Here is a 24605-nt window from a genome sequence, read left to right as displayed (position 1 = left end):
TTCGACACAGTTGACCATTCCCTACTCATTCAAAAACCGTCTGAAATGGGCCTAGATAAGGAGTCTTGCAAATGGTTTAAGAACTATTTGACAGACAATGTGTGCTTTCGGATGGTGATTTAAAACTTGTTGATTTAAAACTTTTACTTAATGCAGGCAAAACTAAATATATGTTGTTCCCTAATTCACAGGGAAATATCTCACATGGGATTCACTCATTGGATGCTTGGTTCTCTTATCGAGCGGGGTCCCGCCTATAAATATCTGGGCGTTTGGATTGATAAGATCTAACATTTTAAAAAATGTATACAGATGAGCTAAGATTTAAGATGGGCTTACCTCTCTACGAACAGCAGGAAGCTGTCACGGATCCCTCCGGATCCCTCCGGAAATGGATTCCCTGCTGCCGATAGAGCAGTTTAAAACTCTTGTTAAATGAGTTTACTGAAGCGTGCAATTGTTTCAATGTATTATTATAACTTGTTGTAATAACCTGATGTATTTATAGCTGTCTGATAGTTTCTTAATCATTTTGTTGATGTAATTTTGTCAGGCACCATTGTAAATGAGACACTGGTCTCAGTTGGGTTGCCCTGAATAAATAGAAGAAAATATTTATTTTATTATTTGATATTAAAATAAAATAGCTGCATTGGACCTTTTAATAGACCTGACACATTCGCCACAAATACCAAGTTGGCACAACAGGGTCAGGGGGACATGGGCACAGGGAACATCATGTGAAGAACACAGTGGACAGACAGATTGATAAGACTGTGACAAGCCAGGCAGAGGCTGGAAGTCAATGAAGAGAAGGAGTGGGGGAGAGAGAGGGGGAGAGAGAAAGAGGTGGGGGTGAGAGGGGGTTAGCGTGACTCCATGACTGGTTGCTGGTGACATGACCTAGACAGACGAGAAGGAAGAGTGAGGGAGAGGTGAGGAACAGGGGGTCAGTGCATGATCTCTCCGTGGCTGGTCGCTTTTAGCATTGCTGACAGAGAAAACGAAGGAAGGAGATGGATGGATAGTGAGAGTAATGAGAGAGATGGAAAAAGGAGAGGAGGTACAGTCTCAATGACTTCCACTGAGCCTCATCTATTCCCCCATCTGTCCCCATCCGTCCCAGGATATCGTTCAACTGATCAATTGGCAACACGTGGCTCATACACATACACTCATAGTTCTGAGGAACGGGACTTGCAATGCTGTTAGTCTGTCAATGCTTTGAAGATGACGTACTGTGAAAATACCAAGAGGGTCTGGACCAAGCTCAGTGTCACATATCCTTACATTTTTCACATTCAAGGGATAACATAGCCAAATTGGAAATTAGCATATTTGTTTCCTTAGTCTACTGGCTGTATGTACAAGAAAAGACTGCAATCCACACGTTGGTTATGTTCAACTAGCCACTGCCACCAGCTGTTAATATTAGCATTTTTGAACCAAAACCCATATACAGTGGGGCAAAAAAAGTATTTAGTCAGCCACCAATTGTGCAAGTTCTCCCACTTAAAAAGATGAGAGAGGCCTGTAATTTTCATCATAGGTACACTTCAACTATGACAGACAAAATTAGGAAAAAAATCCAGAAAATCACATGGTAGGATTTTTAATGAATTTATTTGCAAATTATGGTGGAAAATAAGTATTTGGTCACCTACAAACAAGCAAGATTTCTGGCTCTCACAGACATGTAACTTCTTCTTTAAGAGGCTCCTCTGTCCTCCACTCGTTACCTCTATTAATGGCACCTGTTTGAACTTGTTATCAGTATAAAAGACACCTGTCCACAACCTCAAACAGTCACACTCCAAACTCCACTATGGCCAAGACCAAAGAGCTGTCAAAGGACACCAGAAACAAAATTGTAGACCTGCACCAGGCTGGGAATCTGAATAGGTAAGCAGCTTGGTTTGAAGAAATCAACTGTGGGAGCAATTATTAGGAAATGGAAGACATACAAGACCACTGATAATCTCCCTCGATCTGGGGCTCCACGCAAGATCTCACCCAGTGGGGTCAAAATGATCACAAGAACGGTGAGCAAAAATCCCAGAACCACACGGGGGGACCTAGTGAATGACCTGCAGAGAGCTGGGACCAAAATACCAAAGCCTACCATCAGTAACACACTACGCCGCCAGGTACTCAAATCCTGCAGTGCCAAACGTGTCCCCCTGCTTAAGCCAGTACTGAAGTTTGCTAGAGAGCATTTGGATGATCCAGAAGAAGATTGGGAGAATGTCATATGGTCAGATGAAACCAAAATATAACTTTTTGGTAAAAACTCAACTCATCGTGTTTGGAGGACAAAGAATGCTGAGTTGCATCCAAAGAACACCATACCTACTGTGAAGCATGGGGGTGGAAACATCATGCTTTGGGGCTGTTTTTCTGCAAAGGGACCAGGACGACTGATACGTGTAAAGGAAAGAATGAATGGGGCCATGTATCGTGAGATTTTGAGTGAAAACCTCCTTCCATCAGCAAGGGCATTGAAGATGAAACGTGGCTGGGTCTTTCAGCATGACAATGATCCCAAACACACTGCCCTGGCATGAAGGAGTGGCTTCGTAAGAAGCATTTCAAGGTCCTGGAGTGGCCTAGCCAGTCTCCAGATCTCAACCCCATAGAACATCTTTGGAGGGAGTAGAAAGTCCGTGTTGCCCAGCAACAGCCCCAAAACATCACTGCTCTAGAGGAGATCTGCATGGAGGAATGGGCCAAAATACCAGCAACAGTGTGAAAAGCTTGTGAAGACTTACAGAAAACGTTTGACCTCTGTCATTGCCAACAAAGGGTATATAACAAAGTATTGAGATAAACTTTTGTTATTGACCAAATACTTATTTTCCACCATAATTTGCAAATAAATTCATTAAAAATCCTACAATGTGATTTTCTGGGTTTTTTTTTCTATGATGAAAATTACAGGCCTCTCTCATCTTTTTAAGTGGGAGAACTTGCACAATTGGTGGCTGACTAAATACTTTTCTGCCCCACTGTAAGTAAATGTCCCCCATTGGTATGCTTTAAATTTCATGCCCAAATCATCCAAAATAAACTTAATTTGAGCTACACAATCCCTTTCAGAGATGATTTGGACATGATATTTGAAGCATGCTAACTTCATTATCCTACATTAGAAAATGCTAAAATTAGTGGTTGGTGGCAGTGGTTAGTTGTGGCAGAGGACGGGATGTTGCTCTCAAAACACAATTTAATATGATGTTTCCATCGACTTGGTGGTTGTCGATTCCGAAAAACAATTTTTGGATAAATGTGCTGTATTTCGCTTTAGGTATTTGATTTCGGTGTTTTCAGTGTTACCATAGAGCCTCATTAATTATGAAAATATATACATCTTTCAAACACTTCAATCCAACTCATATTACAAAAGTATCCTTTTCAGGAGGACGTGACTGAATAGCATCTTTGAAATGTCACTTTATCTATTTCAAATTATATTTGAGAGTTATGACATTTGTATACAAGCACATGAGATTCTAGTTCTGATTCCAATGCTCTCATGTCCTACATCCATAATTTAAAAAAAAGTTGCCTCACAAACACAGGTCTGGTCGAAGGCAGTGCGAGGGTTCAGGTGTCAGATCGCAAAGTGCTTGACTGCGCTAGTCGTGTGCTAGGCCCATTAACAGACTTGTAGCTACTGGATGCTAATATTAACTTACCCATCAGAGACTGGCACCTTATGTAAAATTGTATGTCAACATTTAATGCATATCTATGAAACTCTAAGCCAAAATACGAGACAGATGGGTTTGAATTTAGTTGGTATGTGATGTTCTGATGTTGTGGCCACGAGAAAATACATTTTAAACATACCTAAAATGCACTTTCTTGCATCTCTCTCGATCTTTCTTGACCCCCCACTCTCACTCACTCACTCTCACACACACAAACTTTGACGTACTTTTACAAGCACACACCATTAGTGACTCATATCAGGTGAAATGTCAGGAGTGCGCCGCGGTTGTAATAATGTATTGGAGCTGTGCAGCGATCCTTCTCAGCCCCCTCCAACCCAGCCCCCTCTCCTTCTCATGTGTAATAGCCTAATGAAACTGTCCAGCCGTTAACGAGACGTAATTAACGAGTTTTGGCCGAGTGAGTTGTAACCTGATGTTGTTAGCCTGGCAGATGACAACTGTATTTTATCCATCCATATACATTTACTACTGGCTAGTGCCCCTTTTCTGACGCCATTTTCGGACCTCGGTTTTGCTCTTAAAACCAGAGTTTTTACGCTTTGATTTACGCAAAGGACAACCCATTGTAGTGTGACCTATCTTGCATTGGGTGCTTCAACCTCAGTGTTTTACAAGGGGATCAGGAGTTGTATCGCCCAGGACCCAACATGGAATCAGTTGTTTGTAAGGACCGGCTGTTGGTCTTTGGGATCTAATGTAGTCTATGGGTCAAGATTACTCACCCAATAGATGTTGAATTCTTGTACTGTTTTTTTCTAATTGGAGAAAGTGGTAAATATTGTCTTAGGTAACCATACCAAATGTAACATATCAGACTAATTTGAGTGTCCTGGATTTACATATTTGAGACCAGGTTGTATGTAAAGAGTTAGGTAAGAATGATACAACCACATGTTTTCCAGTTGCCTTGTGTTGGTTGAGTTACTGTTCTATGATGTTTTGATTTGACTGGGTAATGGTTCAACATACTGTACACGTAGATATCTTGCCACTGACCTCGCTGTCATTTCCAAGAAGTTGCAGGTGTCAAGAGAGAAAATGTATTCAAGCTAATAAATTGACTAGCCGAACATATAACATAGTCAGGCAGAATTGACCCATGTAGGGTTGTACACGAAGACTTATTACAATAGTCCTAAAGAATAACTCTTTTATTGACAGACTTATTGTATATGGAGTTAGTGTGATACATGCGCATGGAGTGTTTACTGTTCACGTACACTACCGGTCAAAAGTTTTAGAACACCTACTCATTGTCACGCCCTGACCTTAGAGATCCTATTTATTCTCTATGTTTGTTTAGGTCAGGGTGTGATTTGGGTGGCCATTCTATGTTCTCTATTTCTTTGTGTTTGGCCGAGTGTGGTTCCCAATCAAAGGCAGCTGTCTTTCATTGTCTCTGATTGGGGATCATACTTAGGCAGCCCTTTTTCCCTCCTTCAGTGTGGGATCTTGTCTTTGTTTGAGTGCATGTAGGGTAGCGGCACGGTAGCCTAGTGGTTAGAGCATTGGACTAGTAAACGGAAGGTTGCAAGTTCAAACCCCCGAGCTGACATGGTACAAATCTGTCGTTCTGCCCCTGAACAGGCAGGTAACTCTAGGCCGTCATTGAAAATAACAATTTGTTCTTAACTGACTTGCCTAGTTAAATAAAGATTTTTTTTAAAGTAGTTTGCACGACGAAGCTGTTTGTTGTATTGTTTTTCTTGGTGGAACATTTAAATAATAGAATGTACGCCTACCACGCTGCACCTTGGTCTCCTTCCGACGACAAACGTTACACTCATTCAATGTTTTTTCTTTATTTGTACTTTTTTCTGTATTGTATGAAATAACACATATGGAATCATGTAGTAACCAAAAAAAGTGTTAAACAGATCAAAATATATTTTATATTTGAGATTCTTCAAATACACACCCTTTGCCTGTCACTGGATGCGTACTTATGATTTATTGCCTTGGTCGTCATTACTCATCATGACATGTGAAAGTGGCAATAAAAACATTCAAAAGGAGTCGTGTGTCTTTGTGCGTCTCATGGATGATGCATGCTAGAAAAAAAATGACGTTAATTAAGCTTAGAGGGTAAAAAAGAACGTTAAAAGTTTAAAAAGTTAAATTGAGTATTTTGTTATTATTTCATGAGAATGTTCGACGAAGGGTGTTTTTTGCCTTCAAGGTTTTTCTTTATATTCTGCATTGTAGAATAAAGTAAAGACATCAAAAACTATGAAAGAACTCATAGGGAATTATGTAGTAACCAATTGAAGAATTTAAAATCTAAAAATGAATTTAGATTTGTTTAAAGTTGCCATCCGTTGCCTTGATGACAGCTTTGCACACTCTTGGCATTCTCTCAACCAGCTTCACCTGGAATGCTTTTCCAATAGTCTTGAAGGATTTCCCGCATACGCTGAGCACTTGTTGGCTGCTTTTCCTTGACTCTGTGGTCCTACTCATTCTTAACCATCTCAGTTGGGTTGAGGTCGGGGGATTGTGGAGGACAGGTCATCTGATGCAGCACTCCATCACTCTCCTTCTTGGTAAAATAGCCCTTACACAGACTAGAGGTTTGTTGGGTCATTGTTCTGTTGAAAAACAAATGGTAGTCCCACTAAGCCCAAACCAGATGGGATGACGTATCGTTGAAGAATGCTGTGGTAGCCATGCAGTGTCACCAGCAAAGCAACCCCCACACCATAACACCACCTCCGGTGGGAAATACACATGCAGAGATCATCCATTCACCCACACCGCATCTCACAAAGACACAGCGGTTAGAACCAAACATCTCCAATTTGGACTCCAAACCAAAGGACACATTTCCACCGGTCGAATGTCCATTGCTTGTGTTTCTTGGCCCAAGCAAGTCTCTTCTTCTTATTGATGTCCTTTAGTAGTGGATTCTTTTCAGCAATTCGACCATGAAGGCCTGATTCACACAGTCTCCTCTCAACGGTTGATGTTTAGATGTGTTTGTTACTTGCATTTATTTGGGTTGCAATTTCTGAGGCTGGTAACTCTAATGAACTCATCCTCTGCAGCAGAGGTAACTCTGGGTCTTCCTTTCCTGTGGCGGTCCTCATGAGAGTCAGTTCCATCTTAGCGCTTGGTGTTTTTTGCGACTGCACTTGAAGAAACTTTCAAAGTTCTTGACATTTTCCGGATTGACTGACCTTCATCCATTAAAGTAATGATGGACTGTCGTTTCTCTTTGCTTATTTGAGCTGTTCTTGCCATAATATGGACTTGGTCTTTTACCAAATATGACTGTCTTCTTTATACCCCTCTACCTTGTCACAACACAACTGATTGGCTCAAACGCATTAAGAAGGAAAGAAATGGGGGTTAAGCGCATGCTGTGTGTGAACTGTTTGAGAACTTTGTAGGCCCACAAGTGAGAAAGGTGCCGAGCAGGGGGTTGGGGATGATGATGGTCCGTCGTGGTTAAGAAACTGCGTCCGGTCTATTTTTAAATATGTCTGTGGTGGCACCCTGGGAAGATCTCTCTGTGTGTGTTAGTGTCTGTATGTGAGGGTGTGTGTTTGTATGCAGGCCTATGCATGCCGGGGTGTCATATTATGGTTATTAAATAGTGTTCAGTTACTCGCACACCACAATGCAAATGTGTCATAACAAGCAGCCATTTTGTTCCAATCTTCTCTGGATCTTGTTTGTCATGATAAGTGAATGACAGTCACTGTGTTGTCTTGTGGGGTGAGATGGTCCCAAACACATAAGATGGCCTCTATATTTCCGTCCATTTGCAATGGGGATGATGACGTTCTGCTGACATTGTGCATTATTATGGGATTTAGGAGCACCCTGCTGTGCAGACGAGCAGATTTATGTTGTATCATAATACCAGTTCCTTCTATGGCAAGGGGTATGGCTACTAGTTGAAGGCCAACTGCCTACTGTATGGAGTTCACATTATGGAGTGAGAGTCATGTCCCACTGGGCACAGACGTCAGTTCAACGTCTAGTTTTGATTTACGTTTGGTTGAGTTAACCTGAATTCAACGTGAAATCAACAAAACATGTCACCATGTCATTGGATTTAGGTTCAAAGTTGGGTGAAAAAGACCAAATTCCCTTTACGTTGATGACTTTTTGCTAATCCAATCAGTTTTCCACGTTAATTCAATGTCATCACATTGCATTTTTGTTGTTGAAATGACATGGAAACATCGATGATTCAACCAGTTTCTGCCCAGTGCGGTGCTTGCAGTCGCAGTTGTTATTCTACTTTCCAAGTCCAATAATACAATAAACAAATCTGAAATCTGGTCAATTTTCTTCCTTAACTTAATACAGTAGAGTAACCAGATAACTTACAGTAGAATCAACACAAAATGCAGAAGACTTTAACATTTGTAAGTATCATAGCAGTCTAGGCGAGGCAGGCCCAGGAAAACGTTGAAGTTATGAGTTTAATCCAAATGATAATTCATAATACAATGTTTATTAGACTCAATTCCAACCACAATATGACATACAGATGACATTTACATATTATTTAAAAAAAACATTAGAATACAGAAACACCATCATCAAGTCACACTTAGAATTTACTAGATTGAACACATTGAAATGATACTTTTAAAGTGCTTACAAGTCCCTAAAGTAGCCAATTGCAGCTGTGTCTGTCCCCAAATGCTATCCAGTATCAACAATGACTTGATGGCTATTTATCTTATAGAAAGTGCAAGTGTAGTGGTATTATATACTGTACAATGTCTTTTTAAGCAACAATGTGACACATCAGAGGATATGTATTGTCTTCTGGGAGGGCAACAAATATTGTCTCTTTCACCTCTGAGTTTGTGAGTTCATGATCGTGTGTCGCCACTCCTTTATCCCTCTCCCCTTCCCTCCCTCTCTTTCTCGTTGCTGATGACCTCTCGCCCTCTCATTTTCTTCTTCTCCTCCTCCTCCAGCTGTATCTTCTCCTTCACCTGCAACCAGTCTCCTCCCAGGTAGCCCAGCACATCGTCAGGCCTACCGCGAAGCCTAGGCTGCGGGTGAAGTAGTGACAGGAAAAGGGAACTGGCCAGTGGGGTGAAACAGGCAAACTGGGGGGCGACCGGATGGGATTTTCTCCTGCTCCGATTCTGCTTGTCTTCATCCAAACTCATCACGATGCCCTTGTCTTTTCCTTCCCCCCATAGGTCTAGTTCATCGTCCTGACCTTCTTGATCTTTCTGCTGGTCAAACCACTCTTTGTACTTGATGTAAGAGCGGTCGTCGGACGCTGTCTGCGTCCAGGGTAGACTGCCAGTCAGCATGGCGTAGGTGAGGATCCCCAAGGCCCAGCAGTCTGTACTGGCCTCCACCGACACCCACACCCTCTTGATCTTGCTGTCCAACCCATTTCCTCCATCTGGTTTTGAAGCAGTATTATGTCTACTATCCTCCGACTCCTTTGATATCTCTGCCTCGGGCGTACAGTAAGCAGAACTGTACCACACACCAGGTACCTTGGTTCCCGTGGCCTTGGCCATGCCGAAGTCGCCCAGTTTGACCCAGCGGCAGGCAGCGTCGACCAGGAAGATGTTCTCGGGCTTGACGTCACGGTGGACGAAGCCCAGGGCGTGGAGGTGGGTTAGGGCACCGCACAGCTGGGAAACCACCCTCTGGACACAGTCCTCCTCCACACCCACCTGAGACATAGACATAGGCACAGTTGAACTACATTTCCCATTCTGTTAGTTACAAAAGATTCATAAGAGAACACTGACAAATGTCTCATGGGCGTGGATGTTTTTTAAATATTTTTTTTACACATACTGTATATTATACCTCAGGGACAATGACGTTGTATAGATCACCGAAGAGGCTGGCTTGCTGGGCGAAAACGTAATGTGAGGGGGTGGAGAAGGCAATGCCCAGGGCCTTGGTCAGGTATGGGTGGGTGCAGAAGGAGAGGGAGAGGTTATACTCTCGCAAAAAGGAGAAGAGATTTGTGGAATCACGAGGAAAGAACTTCAGGGCCATTGGAGTGCCTTGGGGGAAGGAAAAGAGAGAAAAGTGATCAGAACAAAAGAAAGAAAGACATTCTGGAGATATGAGGCCAGGCAAACTGGGGTTAGGATTAAAACAGATCCATAGTTGACCTCTTTCCCGATGTACAGCCAACATGACCTTCCCGTATGACCCCTCCCCTAACATCTTGACCACCTGGAAGTGGTCCGAGGTCTCCAGTGATGTCAGCGACTGGGCCGTGAGATGGCACATCTCGTCCAATAGTCTCGTGGCAGCCTGCGGAGATGGGAGCATAACAGATATCTGTCATGATGCTTATCACTAAACCAGATGTAAAGACTTCCCTTTCTAGCCCTATGAACGGCTTGATGGACAGTTCGTGGACACCTCCTATTTCACATCTCGTCCAATAGTCTCGTGGCAGCCTGCGGAGATGGGAGCATAACAGATATCTGTCATGATGCTTATCACTAAACCAGATGTAAAGACTTCCCTTTCTAGCCCTATGAACGGCTTGATGGACAGTTTGTGGACACCTCCTATTTCAACAAAAGCCTTCGGTTTATTCTGATTGGTTGTTGTCTTTTCCATTGATTGGGACCAGGGGAGCTATTGTGTGATTTTTCTGTATTAGCCGAACGGATTTGACCCCAAGACACTCCATTAGTACATCTCTGTGGCATAGCAAGTTCCACAGGGTTAAGCCCAGCCCAGACCCCTACCAGCACGGCATTACCTGAATAGCCTGTAGGGACATGGATTTAACACCTTGATTATGTAACTTTGTGTTGGGGGAAAGAGAGTTGCGTGGTTCGTGGATGAAGCTTGTCTTGTCCTCTATCCCACTTCTATCTACTACTCAATATGGATTACAACAGTGGAACGTTCCGTACCAATAGTGTCAGCAGAAACCGTATGGATTGATATGAATATGAATCAATATAACGGGTCAACACTACAAAACCTATCATGAACACGCATTAGTAAACTGTTAATAAATAGGTATTTCATTATTTACAAGCATTACGAGGATTCCAATTCATAAGCTTTCATAGCATTTATAATAATTTATAAAGCATTTATAAACATGTATAATCATTTACAATGTATTATAAAGTGTTTCCAAATAAGCGTATACATACATATATTCAATTGGTTGTATCTAATAACCTGTTGTCTAGTATCAGTGACACGTGTGATAGCATTTTGTCACATAACATGCAAAAATGTTGCTTGCATTTGTACAGCTCAATATTAACCGGCTATTTACATTTTCATTTTTTTTAATCCTAAATGAAAATTCAATGAAATATAAATACTCAAAGCTTTATGAGTACATTTGTGTGTGTGTGTGTGGGGGGGTGTATTTATGCATGATGTCAATTCTAAATTGGCGTAGTCATCAAGGAAAATACACTATTGTAACGGAGGCAATACATGCATTAAAGACTGGAACCCCCCCTTGTTTATATAACAGTGCAATAAAAGGGAATTGTCTATTAATACAAGAAAAAATGTATGAAGTTAAACTGGATTAACTCAATTCCAGAAGAAGTCAACATCTTAGAAAACCTCTACAAATGTCTCCCTAAACCTTGATGATTATTGGCTGAATGAAATGCATTGCTCCTAATTCTTTCTTTGGTTGCAGAGGAAAATGGGGTTGAGAGGATGGCTTACTTACTGTCATTTTGACTTCACACTGATATTGTGATGTTCCTCACAGACAGGTTGCAGTGAATCTGTATCCCTGCCCACATCTACCCAAGTAGTGCACCTTTCAGAAATGCTTCCACAAAACATAAGCTGCACTGTAGCGCTTCCAATCACAAGGTAAAATAGTTCTTGCTCTAGAGATCTTGTCGAATAGTTGTCCTTGTCTGTCTTTCTCGGCAAAGGCTCCTCTATCTCTGCTGTTTGTGCGTTTTGTTATCTCCTCCCCTACTTTAATCCTTACATTATCTTGCTCCCTCCCCTGTTCCTCACCTCCACACTCCTCCCTCATTCTCTCCCTCCTTCCGGATTCTCTGATGAGCTGTCTGTCCCATCAGTCGAAAGCCAGCCACTCCCACTGGTGCCTTCCCTCCCTGGTGTGGAACCCAAGGCCAGTCAATGTTTTGAGTTTGATCTGTCAATCAACAAATTAACTCCTGTGTCTATCCTGTGTCTATCCAAACACTTATCTAGACACTCTCTCATTTTCCAGTCTCTCTCTCTCCCTCCACTCTTGCTGCATTTCACCTTTGAAGAGGAGCAAGAGAGGGCATGCCACTCTGACAAACCTGGGCTTGGATAACCATCTGTGTGTGACCTGTGCTTAACAAGCGGCACATACTCCATCACAGGCTTTCAAATGACTGCCTCTTTTCCTCAACTTGTCCACCTGTTTTGTGCCTCTTTCATTCCTTCTGTCTTTATTCTGTCTTTCTTTCTGTCCTTCTGTCTTTCTGTCTTTCTGTCTTTCTTTCTGTTTGTCTGTCTGTCTGTCTGTCTGTCTGTCTGTCTGTCTGTCTGTCTGTCTGTCTGTCTGTCTGTCTGTCTGTCTTTCTGTCTGTCTGTCTGTCTGTCTGTCTTTCTGTCTTTCTGTCTTTCTGTCTGTCTTTCTGTCTGTCTTTCTTTCTGTCTTTTTGTCTTTGTTTTTCTTTCTGTCTGTCTTTCGTTCTTTATTTTTGAATTCATTCTTTCTGTCTTTCTTTCTGTGTTTCTTTCTGTCTTCCTCTCCAACTCCCTCTCTCCCCTCATTTGACAAACCGAACAGCTGCAGGGGGTCACGCACCAAAACAGCTTTATAGTGCGATCCTCTCGTACCTTGAGTGCCTGCCAACTCTATTTCCTCCAGCTTGCCAACTATCCAACTATCTCCCCCACCGCCACCCATCCGACCACCAGCTATTCTGCCCAACATCTTTTCTAACACTTCCAGCCCCCCTTGGGGCGGATACATTTCTCTGTGCCTCGCATTACCACGCAACTTACAACTGTACTGTCACTTTAGCTGTGTTAGCAATATGTCCTCAGTGTTACATGTTCATGTGTAGCAAAGTTCTGGGTGACACTTCATTTAAAGGGTACCTACTGCAGCCTGATGGTCTGGGGTTACAAGCTATGGGCCAGTCTTTAATTTTTTTTTTACCATGATGCTCCTATACTGTCCGTGTCTAAGTGATGGAAGCGGGGAGAACAGTCCGTGGTGTCTCAGGTGATCTTCTTGGCCTTCCTGCGACACCTGGGCTTGTAGGTGTCCTGTAGGACAGGCAGTGTGCATCCAATTGTGTGTTCGGCTGAGCTTTCCACCTTCTGGTAGCTCCTTGCGGTCATTTGCCGTACCAGACTGTGATGCAGCCCGACAGTATGCTCTTGATTGTGGTCCTGTAGAACACTGAGGGCCGTCGGGGACAGGCTAAATTTCTTCAGCCTCCTAAGGTTAAAGAGTCGCTGTCGTGCCTCCTTCACCGCAGTGTCCGCGTGATTCGACCATTTCAGCTCCTCTGAGATGTGTACTCCACGGAACGTGAAGTTTTTAACCGTCTCCACGGCAGCTCTGTTGCATCGAGTGGAGTTCAGTCCCAGGGCTGTGAGCTTTGCGGTGAGCTTAGAGGGCACTATGGTATTGAAGGCCGAGCTGTAGTCAATGAACAGCATCCTCACATATGCATTCCTTTTGTCCAGGTGGGTGAGGGCAGTGTGCAGTGCCAATGGCGATTGTGTCGTCCGTGGATCTGTCAGGGCGGTAGACGAATTAGAGCGGGTGGAGTGTGTCGAGGAGGGAGGAGGTGATGTGGTCTTTGACGAGCCTCTCGAAGCACTTTATGATGACGGAAGCGAGTGCTACGGGTCGATAGTACTGCTATGAAAGCCTTATAAATGTGTTATGAAGTCATTATGTCGATACAATTCAAGTGAGTTACACAAACAGTATGTCCCTTTATTTAGAATGATGTATAGAAATGCAGGACAACGTGGTAATATATCACTGTCTTTTTTATTTTAGATGGGTAAATCCCATGGATAATGTATTTGTACAAAAAATATGTGACGCCAGCATCGAAAATATAATAGTCTCAGATATGAGACAATTGGTTAATAAATAACTGTACATTCAGTAAATACAATACAAAACAGGGTCATAGGCTCAGTCAGATTCAGGGTTAGGGTCAGGGTTCACCCTAATTCAATCACATTCTTCAGTAACAGCACTGTAATAAGGATGTTACAAATGACTGTATATTAAAGAAGAAGAATTTTCCTTTCAACATATAAATGAGCTAAGACCAAAGGGAGAGGTAAAAAGCAATTGGCCGTATAGAGGGCATTATGTTTGAAAGAATGACGTTACAGTTAGCTGAATCTTAAATACTCAAGTTGAACACAATTCGCAGTCACAGTAGGTAAGCGTGCTTACCGCAGCAAAAACCTTGAGTTAAATTGAATACGATAACACTGCTTTCGAGGAAGGCATTTGTTGTTGCACAGAGTAGGAACTTAGATGGCGGGAAACTTTATGTCAAAGGCGCTGAACCTTTGACCTAAGGAGGAGCAACACTCTGGTTGACCACTGACAGTAGAATCGTAACCGCTCAGGAATCTCGTAGGAGAGGAGGGCCACATCCCAGGCTTTGAGTTGTGTTGGGAAGGAGGGGATGGAAATCTGGGGTAGTGGGCATGCAGTCTATAATGGGAGAAGAAAAGGGGTTACTCTAAAATATGACTCCTGGACATACCACAGTGAATTATCAAAATCCAAACAGCTTTTCCATGTGTGTTATATTATATAGATGTTCTTTACACACCGTGACTAAGCTAAAACGCTTGGGTACATTGAGCCTATACTCTGATCTATGGTCAGTTACATATTCCCTCACTTATGGATAAGGTTTGGAATTTGAGCGCGTAAGTGAATCCTAGAACTGTACACAGAGTATATTGCGCTACCTACCTGCTGTAGTGCAGTAGAACAGAAGCTTGAGAGATTATGCAGGCCTTTAGCGACCTCTAGTGTCTTGGGAGAGACTGGCAAGCTCATATTGACTCGGGAGTCAATCATCCAGTCAACATGCAGTTTAAAGGAGATGAGATCCGTGTAAAGTTGTGAGAGGGAGTCGTTTAGCTGGGAGAGGGAAGAGAGGGCGACAAGGTGTGAATTCCAAAGACTGGGGACTTGACACTGTGTTTTATACGCTTACATCCTGTTTTGTACAATGTCAAAAAAGTTTCTGAAAAGGGTGCCTGGTGAATATATAAAGCATCGCTGAAGAATTCCTCCCAACAGATTAAATAAACTGAGCAGTGATGAATTATGGAATACATTTATGTTGCTTTAAGTCACTACATTTATAAAACCTTGTCACTTTCAGACAACTGGCACTGTATACTGCTCCTTGCAAAAGTATTCCGACCCATTGGATTTCTTCACATTTTGTTGTCTTACAAAGTGGGATTAAAATGTATTTAATTGTCATTTTTTTGTCAACAATCTACACAAAATACTATGTAATGTCAAAATGGAAGAACAATTATACCAACAAAAAAAATATGACTACAAATTAAATAACTAAAATATAGTCGTTGCATAAGTATTTAACATGTTAGGAAAACCTTTGACATTGATTACAGCTGTGATTCTTCTTGGGTAAGTCCATTAAGAGCTTTGCACACCTGTATTGTGTAATATTTGCCCATTATTCTTTTCAAATTCCCATTTATTTTCATCCTGAAAAACTCCCCAGTCTTTGTGGATGTCAAGCATACCCATACCATGATGCAGCCACCACCATACTTGAAAATAAGGAGGCAGTTACTCAGTGATGTGTTGTGTTGGAGTTGCCCCAAACATATGCTTTTAATTTAGGCCAAAAAGTGTATTATTTTGCTGTGGTTTTTTGCAGTATTAATTTGGTGCCTTGTTTTTTCAGATCACGTTCAGATCAAGTATCTGTATTGATTTGTGCATTATTGCAGATATATGGATTAATTGCCATTTTTCTGAAGCAAACATATCTGACAAAACATTAACCAGACAAGTCCCAATACATCTTGCACTGTTTGAGTGAATCAACTTGATTCGTTGTCCTTGCATGTTTTTTTGGCGTGATATTTCACTATGTCATTTAGGTCATTATTGTGGAGTCGCTAAAATGTTGTTGATCAATAGCATCATGGTGACATCCCTAAGCAGTTTCCTTCCTGTCCTGCAGCTCAGTTCAGAAGGACGACTGAAATTTTTAATGTGTCTGGGTGGTTTAATATATTAAACCATACATCTAATACATCTATTTTCAATGTCTGATTTGTTATTGTTACCCATATACCAATCACTGCTCTTCTTTATGAGGCTTTTGAAAAGCTCCCTGGTGTTTATAGTTGAATCTGTGCTTGAAATTCAATACTTGACTAAAGGACATTTACAATTGTGGTAAAGGAAATTTTTACAAATTAATCCCAAATTAAAAGCTGAAATGTCTTGAGACATTAGCATTAAACCCCTTTGTTATGACTAGCCTAAATAACTTCAGGAGTAAAAATGTGCTTAGCAAGTTAGATAATAAGTTGCATGGACTTAATCTGTGTGCAATAATGGTGTTTAACAAGATGCTTGAATGACCACCTCATCTCTGTACCCCACACATACAATTATCTGTAAGGTCTCTCAGTCGAGCAGTGAATCTCAAGCACAGATTCAACGACAAAGACCAGGGAGGTTTTCCAATGCCTCGCAAAGGGCACCTATTGGTAGATGGGTACAAATAAAAAGCAGACATTGAATATCCCTTTGAGCATGGTGAAGTTATTAATTACACTTTCGATGATCAATACACCAAGTCACTACAAAGATACAGCCATCCTTCCTAACTCAGTTAACAGAGAGGAAGGAAACCACTCAGGGATTTCACAATGAGGCCAATGGTGATTTTAAACATTTTACTTTTTTTCCTCCATACTTAACAACTTCCAGAGTTAAATGGCTGTTGTAGGAGAAAACTGAGGATAGATCAACAGCATTGTAGTTACTCCACAATACTAACCTAAATGTCAGAGTGAAAACAAGAAACCCTGTAAGGGATACAAATATTCCAAAACATGCATCCTGTTTGCAACAAGGCACTAAAGTAATACTGCAAAAAATGTGGCAAAGAAATTACCTTTTTTTGGTCCTGAATAAAAAGCCTTTTGTTTGGGGCAAATCCAACACAACATATTACTGAGTACCACTCTTCATATTTTCAAGCATGGTGGAGGCTGCATCATGTTATGGATATGCTTGTCATCAGCAAGGACTAGGGAGTTTATTATGATAAAAAGAAAAGGAATATAGTTAAGCACAGGCAAAGTCCTAGAAGAAAACCTGGTTCAGTCTGTTTTCCAACAGACACTGACTGGGTGACAAATTCACTTTTCAGTAGGAAAATAACCTAAAAGGCAGGGAAAAATATATACTGTTTGCTACCCAAGACGACGTTGAATGTTACAGAGTGGCCTAGTTACAGTTTTGACTTAAATCGGATTGAAAATCTATGGCAAGACTTGAAAATGGCTGTCTAGCAATGATCATTAACCAATTTGACAGAGTTTGAAGATTTTTTTAAAGAATAATGGCCAAATATTGTATAATCCAGGTTTGCCAAGCTATTAGAGACTTCCCCAGAAAGACTCTTTGCTCTAATCACTCCCAAAGGTGATTCTAACAGGGGGACTCATGGGGTTGAATACTTATCTAATCAAAATATATTTGTTTTATTTTCCATTAATAAAAATAAAAATAAAAATGTTTCTTCCACTTTGACATTGCAGACAAGAAATGACAATTACATCCATTTAATTCCCACTTTGTAACACAACAAAATGTGGAAAAAGTCAAGGGATATGAATATTTTCTTAAGACACTGTAGTTATTTAGAGAGAGCATGCAATAAGGACTGGACTTGAGTAGACGCATACATACCTTTAATGAACTGAGGTGATTGGCCGTGTGCTCCATCTCGGGAAGAGAGTCTAGATTGTACTCCGTAAGCTCCATACCGCCAAACTCACTTTCACTCTAATTTAAGAGGACATGGATAAGAGTTCAATTGGATGGCCACAGAACGAGCGTATGTTGACTAGCAATGACTGTGCTGTGCCTACCAAACTATGGTCAACTCACTCACCTGTAGATTCCTTGTCAGCATCTGCAGGCTTCTCATTTGCTGGACCATCACTGTCAGATGGGCACAGAGGGGGCACTTTTGGGTGGGGCGTGACCACGAAAGGACAAGCAGCCGGGCTAATAGCAGCAACAGGAGGAGAGACTGTGTGGAATCCAGGCACACTGCAGAGATAAGAAATAAATCATAATTTTAGAGAGCTACATTAAATGAGGCATTGGATCAGGGTTACATTCAAGATCACAGCATTTATCAACGTTTCAAAAAAGGTTTATTATTCAACAATTGCTAAGTGGTGGTACCAGACCACATGGTACCAGACCACATGGTACCAGACCACATGGTACCAGACCACATGGTACCAGACCACATGGTACCAGACCACATGGTACCAGACCACATGGTACCAGACCACATGGTACCAGACCACATGGTATCTTCCCAGAGAGCAAGAAACCATTATGGAAACAGATAGTTATTTTATCTTGCCCCCCCACCCTCACTTTGGTGTAACTTGACTTTAACATGAGATGCCATATGCTACCATGAACGGGAAATGCATAGACCTGACCTGAGCTTCCAGTTGAAAAAGAGGTTGTGTTTGGAAAAGGGGTCATCCAATCAGCATGGAGTGCAATGGTTTCATCATTGACTCATCAAGCCGACAACTTCAAAGAACCTTTTCTAGACTATGTGGTTATTGCCAGCAAGCATTGTGGCTCTGAATCAGTAGGCTAGTGATTCATTTGATGATATCCAATCATGAAATGACAAGCATTGATGCCAACTGTTTTTCTTAGCCAGCAGACTGCAACCAAACCTTCAAAAGATCACCAACCAGAACTAAACACGATATTGCAGTTGAAGCCAAGTCATTGACGATGAATGCTGAGTATGTTGTGGTAGACATCTTACATTCCATGGGAACATGAAGGAATGAGATGGAATCTGTCTGAGCTACATGTTGATGATCAGTACAGTACATTGCCAGTAGAATAATCCGGTAGCAATTCTTACTGTTTTTCCTTTTTCATTTATAATTGTCAATGTGTTTCTATGGGTTAAAGTAGTAAAGGCCAAATTCAATATTTTATCAAATAAAAGACACCTAAAGGGGTCCTAAAATTCTAAATCGATAACTTATCCATCTTAAAACAATTCCAAATATTACCCCCCCCCCCGCCGCTTAGAATTTTAGAGGTTAATCGAGCATAGTCTTAGTCTACTTGGAACACTTGCTTAAGTTTAGAAACAACATTCTGTACTTATATTCATATGTTACATTTAGCCAAGAGAGTTACCTTAGAGGTAACCATTTCCTGTGCAGTCATTTCTTTGAAAAATGTATGTCACTTTTGCACTGTGAAAAAAGCTATTTCTGACCCAGTATTTATACTGTACAGCTGATTCAGAAAGCGCTGCACTGAAGTTTCCCGTAGCCTTGGGCTGACCTAACACCCCCATGTATTTGAGAAATTCTGCACACGTTGCTGCTTGTAAGTGCACAGCTTTGTCTACGTACAGTGGAACAGTATTAGTCTAAGTTCAGTTTCTGGAAACCTATCGTTATAGTGTTTTGGAGCTGCATGTATCACTCTCCTAAGTAGAATAAATAGCTTAAATCAAAATCACATTTTATTTGTCATATGCACCAAATACATCTGGTAGAGTTTACCATGAAACGCTTGCTTACGAGCCCTTCCAAATGATGAAGCGTGAAGAGCTGACTAGTCTGTAGTTTTATATATTTATTTAGTTGCTTATTTGTTTCCACTTTGCCCAAATCATGTCTTAAATGGATTGTGTTGGTCTCAAACTATTTTGACTATTTTGGTTTTAAATATTTTGGTGCTAAATGGTGGAGATTGATTTGCGTGAGGAATTGGTCCAAAAGTGCTCGTGTGGATTGCAGTCACTCCTTTTCCATAGACTGCTTTCAAGATAAGGAAGCAAATATCTAAATATGCAAAATCGCTGAATTATATCTTTAATCAGAATTGTTGGCAGGTTACAAAATGTATACCCCCCCACACACACACACACACACACACAGGCACATTACATCCCCAGTCAATAGTGTAGTATCAGAAATACTTACATTTCATCGTCACCCCAAAATTCAAAAGTTGTAAAGTAAACTGTCAGCAGCCCAAATCTTTCATCCCCCTAAATGAGTTCACAAACCCAAATGTTCTCTTTTATAGAATGTGTACGATGACACATCACCTGAGTCACCCTCTCCATTCATAGAAGAACTCCCCTGCAAACCCCCTCTCTCCCCCTCCCAAAACACGGCTGTTCACTTCCTTTCTTTGTTTTTCGTCATACCGGTTGTTTTTTTTATACCAGTTGGGTTCTTTGTACTGGTTGGGTTCATTACACTGGTTGGTTGGGGTCTTTGTACTGGTTGGTATCATTACACTGGTTGTTTGGGTTCTTTGTACTGGTTGGGTTCATTACACTGGTTGTTTAGGGTCTTTATACTGGTTGGGTTCATTACACTGGTTGTTTGGGGTCTTTGTACTGGTTGGGTTCATTACACTGGTTGTTTGGGGTCTTTGTACTGGTTGGGTTCATTACACTGGTTGGTTAGGGTCTTTATACTGGTTGGGTTCATTACACTGGTTGGTTGGGGTCTTTGTACTGGTTGGGTTCATTACACTGGTTGTTTGGGGTCTTTGTACTGGTTGGGTTCATTACACTGGTTGGTTGGGGTCTTTATACTGGTTGGGTTCATTACACTGGTTGGTTGGGGTCTTTGTACTGGTTGGGTTCATTACACTGGTTGTTTGGGTTCATTACACTGGTTGTTTGGGGTCTTTGTACTGGTTGGTATCATTACACTGGTTGTTTGGGGTCTTTGTACTGGTTGGGTTCATTACACTGGTTGTTTGGTATCATTACACTGGTTGTTTGGGGTCTTTGTACTGGTTGGGTTCATTACACTGGTTGTTTAGGGTCTTTATACTGGTTGGGTTCATTACACTGGTTGTTTGGGGTCTTTGTACTGGTTAGGTTCATTACATTGGTTGTTTGGGGTCTTTGTACTGGTTGGGTTCATTACACTGGTTGTTTGGGGTCTTTGTAACGGTTGGGTTCATTGCACTGGTTGGTTGGGGTCTTTGTACTGGTTGGTATCATTACACTGGTTGTTTGGGGTCTTTGTACTGGTTGGGTTCATTACACTGGTTGTTTGGTATCATTACACTGGTTGTTTGGGGTCTTTGTACTGGTTGGGTTCATTACACTGGTTGTTTAGGGTCTTTATACTGGTTGGGTTCATTACACTGGTTGTTTGGGGTCTTTGTACTGGTTAGGTTCATTACATTGGTTGTTTGGGGTCTTTGTAATTACACTGGTTGTTTGGTTTTGTAACATTGCACTGGTTGGTTGGGGTCTTTGTACTAGTTGGTATCATTACACTGGTTGTTTGGGGTCTTTATACTGGTTGGGTTCATTACACTGGTTGTTTGGGGTCTTTGTACTGGTTGTTTGGGTCTTTATACTGGTTGGGTTCATTACACTGGTTGTTTGGTGTCTTTATACTGGTTGGGTTCATTACACTGGTTGTTTGGGGTCTTTGTACTGGTTGTGTTCATTACACTGGTTGGTTGGGTTCATTACACTGGTTGGTTGGGTTCATTACACTGGTTGGTTAGGGTCTTTATACTGGTTGGATTCATTACACTGGTTGTTTGGGGTCTTTGTACTGGTTGTGTTCATTACACTGGTTGGTTGGGGTCTTTGTACTGGTTGTTTGGGGTCTTTATACTGGTTGGGTTCGTTACACTGGTTGTTTGGGGTCTTTGTACTGGTTGTTTGGGGTCTTTATACTGGTTGGGTTCATTACACTGGTTGGTGGGGGTCTTTATACTGGTTGGGTTCATTACACTGGTTGGTTAGGGTCTTTATACTGGTTGGATTCTTTACACTGGTTGGTTGGGGTATTTATACTGGTTGGGTTCTTTATACTAGTTGGGTTCTTTACACCAGTTGAGGTCTTTATACTGGTTAGGTTCATTACACTGGTTGGTTAGGGTCTTTATACTGGTTGGGTTCATTACACTGGTTGGTTAGGGTCTTTATACTGGTTGGGTTCTTTACACTGGTTGGTTGGGGTCTTTATACTGGTTAGGTTCTTCAAACTGGTTGGGTTCATTGGTTGGGTATTGGTTAGGTTCTTTATGCTGGTTGGGTTCTTTATACTCGTGGGGTTCATTGGTTGGGTACTGGTTGGGTTCTTTATACTGGTTGGGTTCTTTATGCCAGTTGGGTTCTTTATACGTTTTTTTATACTGATTTGGTTCACTGGTTGGGTTCTTAAAACCAGTTGGGTTCCACTGATTGGGTTCTCTTATCAGGCCTTTCTATGAAATAATCTTGGGTTTGAAATAGTGATGCAATCAGACGCTAAAAAAACTGTCCCACTCTGTAACTCTGATATGATGAGCTGCAGTCTCTCTAAAAGAGATGATTCAAAACTAATATTTATCAGATATGTTTGATGTTTGAAATGGTTGCTAAGTGGTGATTCCTTTTTATCTGAGTTTTATATAATTCTCCTCTTTTAGTGAATTAGGTAATCCCACAAAAGTAGTGGCACTGACCCTATGTCCCCACTCTGCACCCGACACACACCCCACCCAACCCACTCTGTAGCAAGTACTGTCAGATCTCCCCGCTAGCATTCTGCCTGATGTTGTTTAATGGATGGACACAAATGGATAGAGACTCAGACAGAGCAGACAAAGGAGATGAGCATGCCATGATGTCATCAAAGATCTGCAGCTTCCTCCCCTAGTGGGAAATGGGGTGAAGGTAGGGGCCCAGCTAGCATAGAACGTTCCTGCAACGTTCTCTAAAGGTTCTCCTTCGTTTCTCCTTCGTTTCTCCTTCGGTCCTTAGAAAAATTACTTTCACAGAACATTCTGGGAACATTGTGGAAAAGTATTTTTTTAAAGAATGAACGTAGTAACTTTAGGGAACGTCGCTATTTTGGTAAGGTAGAAACCCATTGTTCTGAGAACGTTGAAATAACCTCATAAAATAACATTATTAGAACTTTCTTTACACTGGTTGGGGTCATGGGTTGGGTTCTGGTTAGGAACTAGAGGAATTAGAACTTTTACGCCATGTTCCCCTGTGGTTCCCCTTTGGATGTTGGAAGAAAAAGGTTCTGGGAACATTCTGGGAATGTTGTATATCTAAGGAACAGTGTGTGTGGAGGTGAAGAGTGCACATCATTTTGCAAATAGCTAACTACACTGAACAAAAATATAAATGCAAAATGTAAAGTGTTGGTCCCATGTTTCATGAGCTGAAATTAAAGATCCCAGAAATTCTCCATAAGCACAAAAAGCATATTTCTCTAAAATGTTGTGAACAAATTTGTTTACAGCCCTGTTAGTGAGCATTTCTCATTTGCCAAGATAATCCATCCACTGACAGGTGTGGCATTTCAAGAAGCTTATTAAACAGAATGATCATTACACAGGTGCACCTATGCAGGTTTGTCATACAACACAATGCCACAGATGTCTCATGTTTTGACGGAGCATGCAATTGGCATGCTGACTACAGGAATGTCCACCAGAGCTGTTGCCAGAGAATGTAATGTTAATTTCTCTACCAACGTCGTTTTAGAGAATTTGGCAGTACAACCAACCGGGCTCACAACCGCAGACCACGTGAAACCACGTCAACCCAGGACCCCACATCCAGCTTCTTCACCTGCTGGATTGTCTGAGAACAGCTGATGAAACTCAGGTGTATTTCTGTCTGTAATAAAGCCCTTTTTGTGGGGGAAAACTCATTCTGCTTGGCTGTGCCTGGCTCCCAAGTGGGTGGACCTGTACCCTCCCAGGCCCACTCATGGCTGCCCCCCTGCCGATTCATGTGAAATCCATAGATTAGAGCCTAATTCATTTATTTTAATTGACTTATTTCCTTATATGAACTCGGTCAAATTGTTGAAATTGTTGCATATTGCATTTATATTTTTGTTCAGTCGTTTTTTTCCCCCGCCCCCCAAAAAAATATTGAACTCTCCTCTACAAGCCACATAGAGCTGTTATCAAGATGACGGATGGCATTGGAGAGGTTGCACAGAGAGAAATGTTTGGAGAAAGGGAGCGATTGGAGATGATGGCGGAAAAGGAAATAAGGAAGAAAGGGAAGTGTATTATGAATAAACATGGAGTGGGGGGGGGTGGCGTTGTGCTTCTGAAAGATCTGGTGAAGGAAAAGAGGATGGACAAGGGAAAAAAGGAGAACAGTGGAAATGGTTATGAGGGAATGAGGGATTTGGCAGAACTTTTGGAAGAACTTGAGGAAATTGAGAGTGACGAAAGTGAGGATCAATTATATGTGGTGGCATGTGCAGTGATGACTGTCGAGAAGACGTTGAGTGTCGAGGAAGGTTGACGTCAAGTGCAAAAAGAGGCATACGTGTTCCAGTGGCTCAGAGATTGAACCTGGCGAGAGTGTTGATGAAGTTCCTGCAGTGAGGACTGCCGAGTTCGGGCCTCGGTCTGTAAAGGTCTGTGTGTGCCAATCATATTGCAGATTTCTCCGAACCCATTTTATAAAACAAATTGATAACTGAAATTATAATTGTGTATTACTTGTTCATATTTAATTGTTTAATCCTGGGTGTGTGTGTGTTCCCAACTTGTAACCTGCGGAGAACGTTCCCAGAACGTTCCTAACTTTGTAACATTCAGAGAACATTCCCAGAACCTTCATG

At 41.6% G+C, this 24605-nt stretch overlaps 2 protein-coding genes across 3 annotated transcripts; both read right to left on the bottom strand.

The window, feature by feature from the left end:
* Positions 1–8177: 8177 nt before the first annotated feature.
* On the bottom strand, positions 8178–12182 carry LOC112229865 (serine/threonine-protein kinase SBK1-like). Of its 2 annotated transcripts, XM_024395975.2 has the most exons (4): positions 11404–11706; positions 9851–9995; positions 9537–9739; positions 8178–9397 (listed from the first exon to the last, which is right to left on the bottom strand). In XM_024395975.2, the coding sequence occupies exons 1-4, from the start codon at positions 11407–11409 to the stop codon at positions 8591–8593; spliced, it is 1161 nt and encodes a 386-aa protein (XP_024251743.1). In that variant the 5' UTR covers positions 11410–11706; the 3' UTR covers positions 8178–8590. The 2 variants fall into 2 exon arrangements, with proteins under 2 accessions (XP_024251743.1, XP_024251742.1); XM_024395974.2 differs by having other exon boundaries at positions 9537–9995; positions 11404–12182.
* A 1500-nt stretch (positions 12183–13682) lies between these two features.
* Positions 13683–20027, bottom strand: LOC112233109 (interleukin-11-like). Its single transcript, XM_042310176.1, has 5 exons — positions 19959–20027; positions 17864–18024; positions 17659–17754; positions 14656–14826; positions 13683–14388 (listed from the first exon to the last, which is right to left on the bottom strand). The coding sequence occupies exons 1-5, from the start codon at positions 19963–19965 to the stop codon at positions 14224–14226; spliced, it is 600 nt and encodes a 199-aa protein (XP_042166110.1). The 5' UTR covers positions 19966–20027; the 3' UTR covers positions 13683–14223.
* Between the last annotated feature and the right edge of the window lie 4578 nt (positions 20028–24605).

This window comes from Oncorhynchus tshawytscha, linkage group LG31 (assembly GCF_018296145.1).
Source record: "Oncorhynchus tshawytscha isolate Ot180627B linkage group LG31, Otsh_v2.0, whole genome shotgun sequence".
Classification (NCBI taxonomy): Eukaryota; Metazoa; Chordata; class Actinopteri; order Salmoniformes; family Salmonidae; genus Oncorhynchus; species Oncorhynchus tshawytscha.
Note: the sequence above shows the minus strand (reverse complement) of the source record. Positions and strands in the feature narration are given on the sequence as shown.

What these genes read in the sequence shown, in the direction of transcription:
- LOC112229865 (XM_024395974.2), bottom strand. An exon ending in ACAACGTCATTGTCCCTGAG is followed by an intron (nt 9,398 to 9,536) that starts GTATAATATACA and finishes TCTATGTCTCAG; the next exon opens with GTGGGTGTGGAGGAGGACTG.
- LOC112233109 (XM_042310176.1), bottom strand. An exon ending in ATCACCTCAGTTCATTAAAG is followed by an intron (nt 14,827 to 17,658) that starts GTATGTATGCGT and finishes TCCCTCTCCCAG; the next exon opens with CTAAACGACTCCCTCTCACA. An exon ending in GTTCTACTGCACTACAGCAG is followed by an intron (nt 14,389 to 14,655) that starts GTAGGTAGCGCA and finishes CTCCCATTATAG; the next exon opens with ACTGCATGCCCACTACCCCA.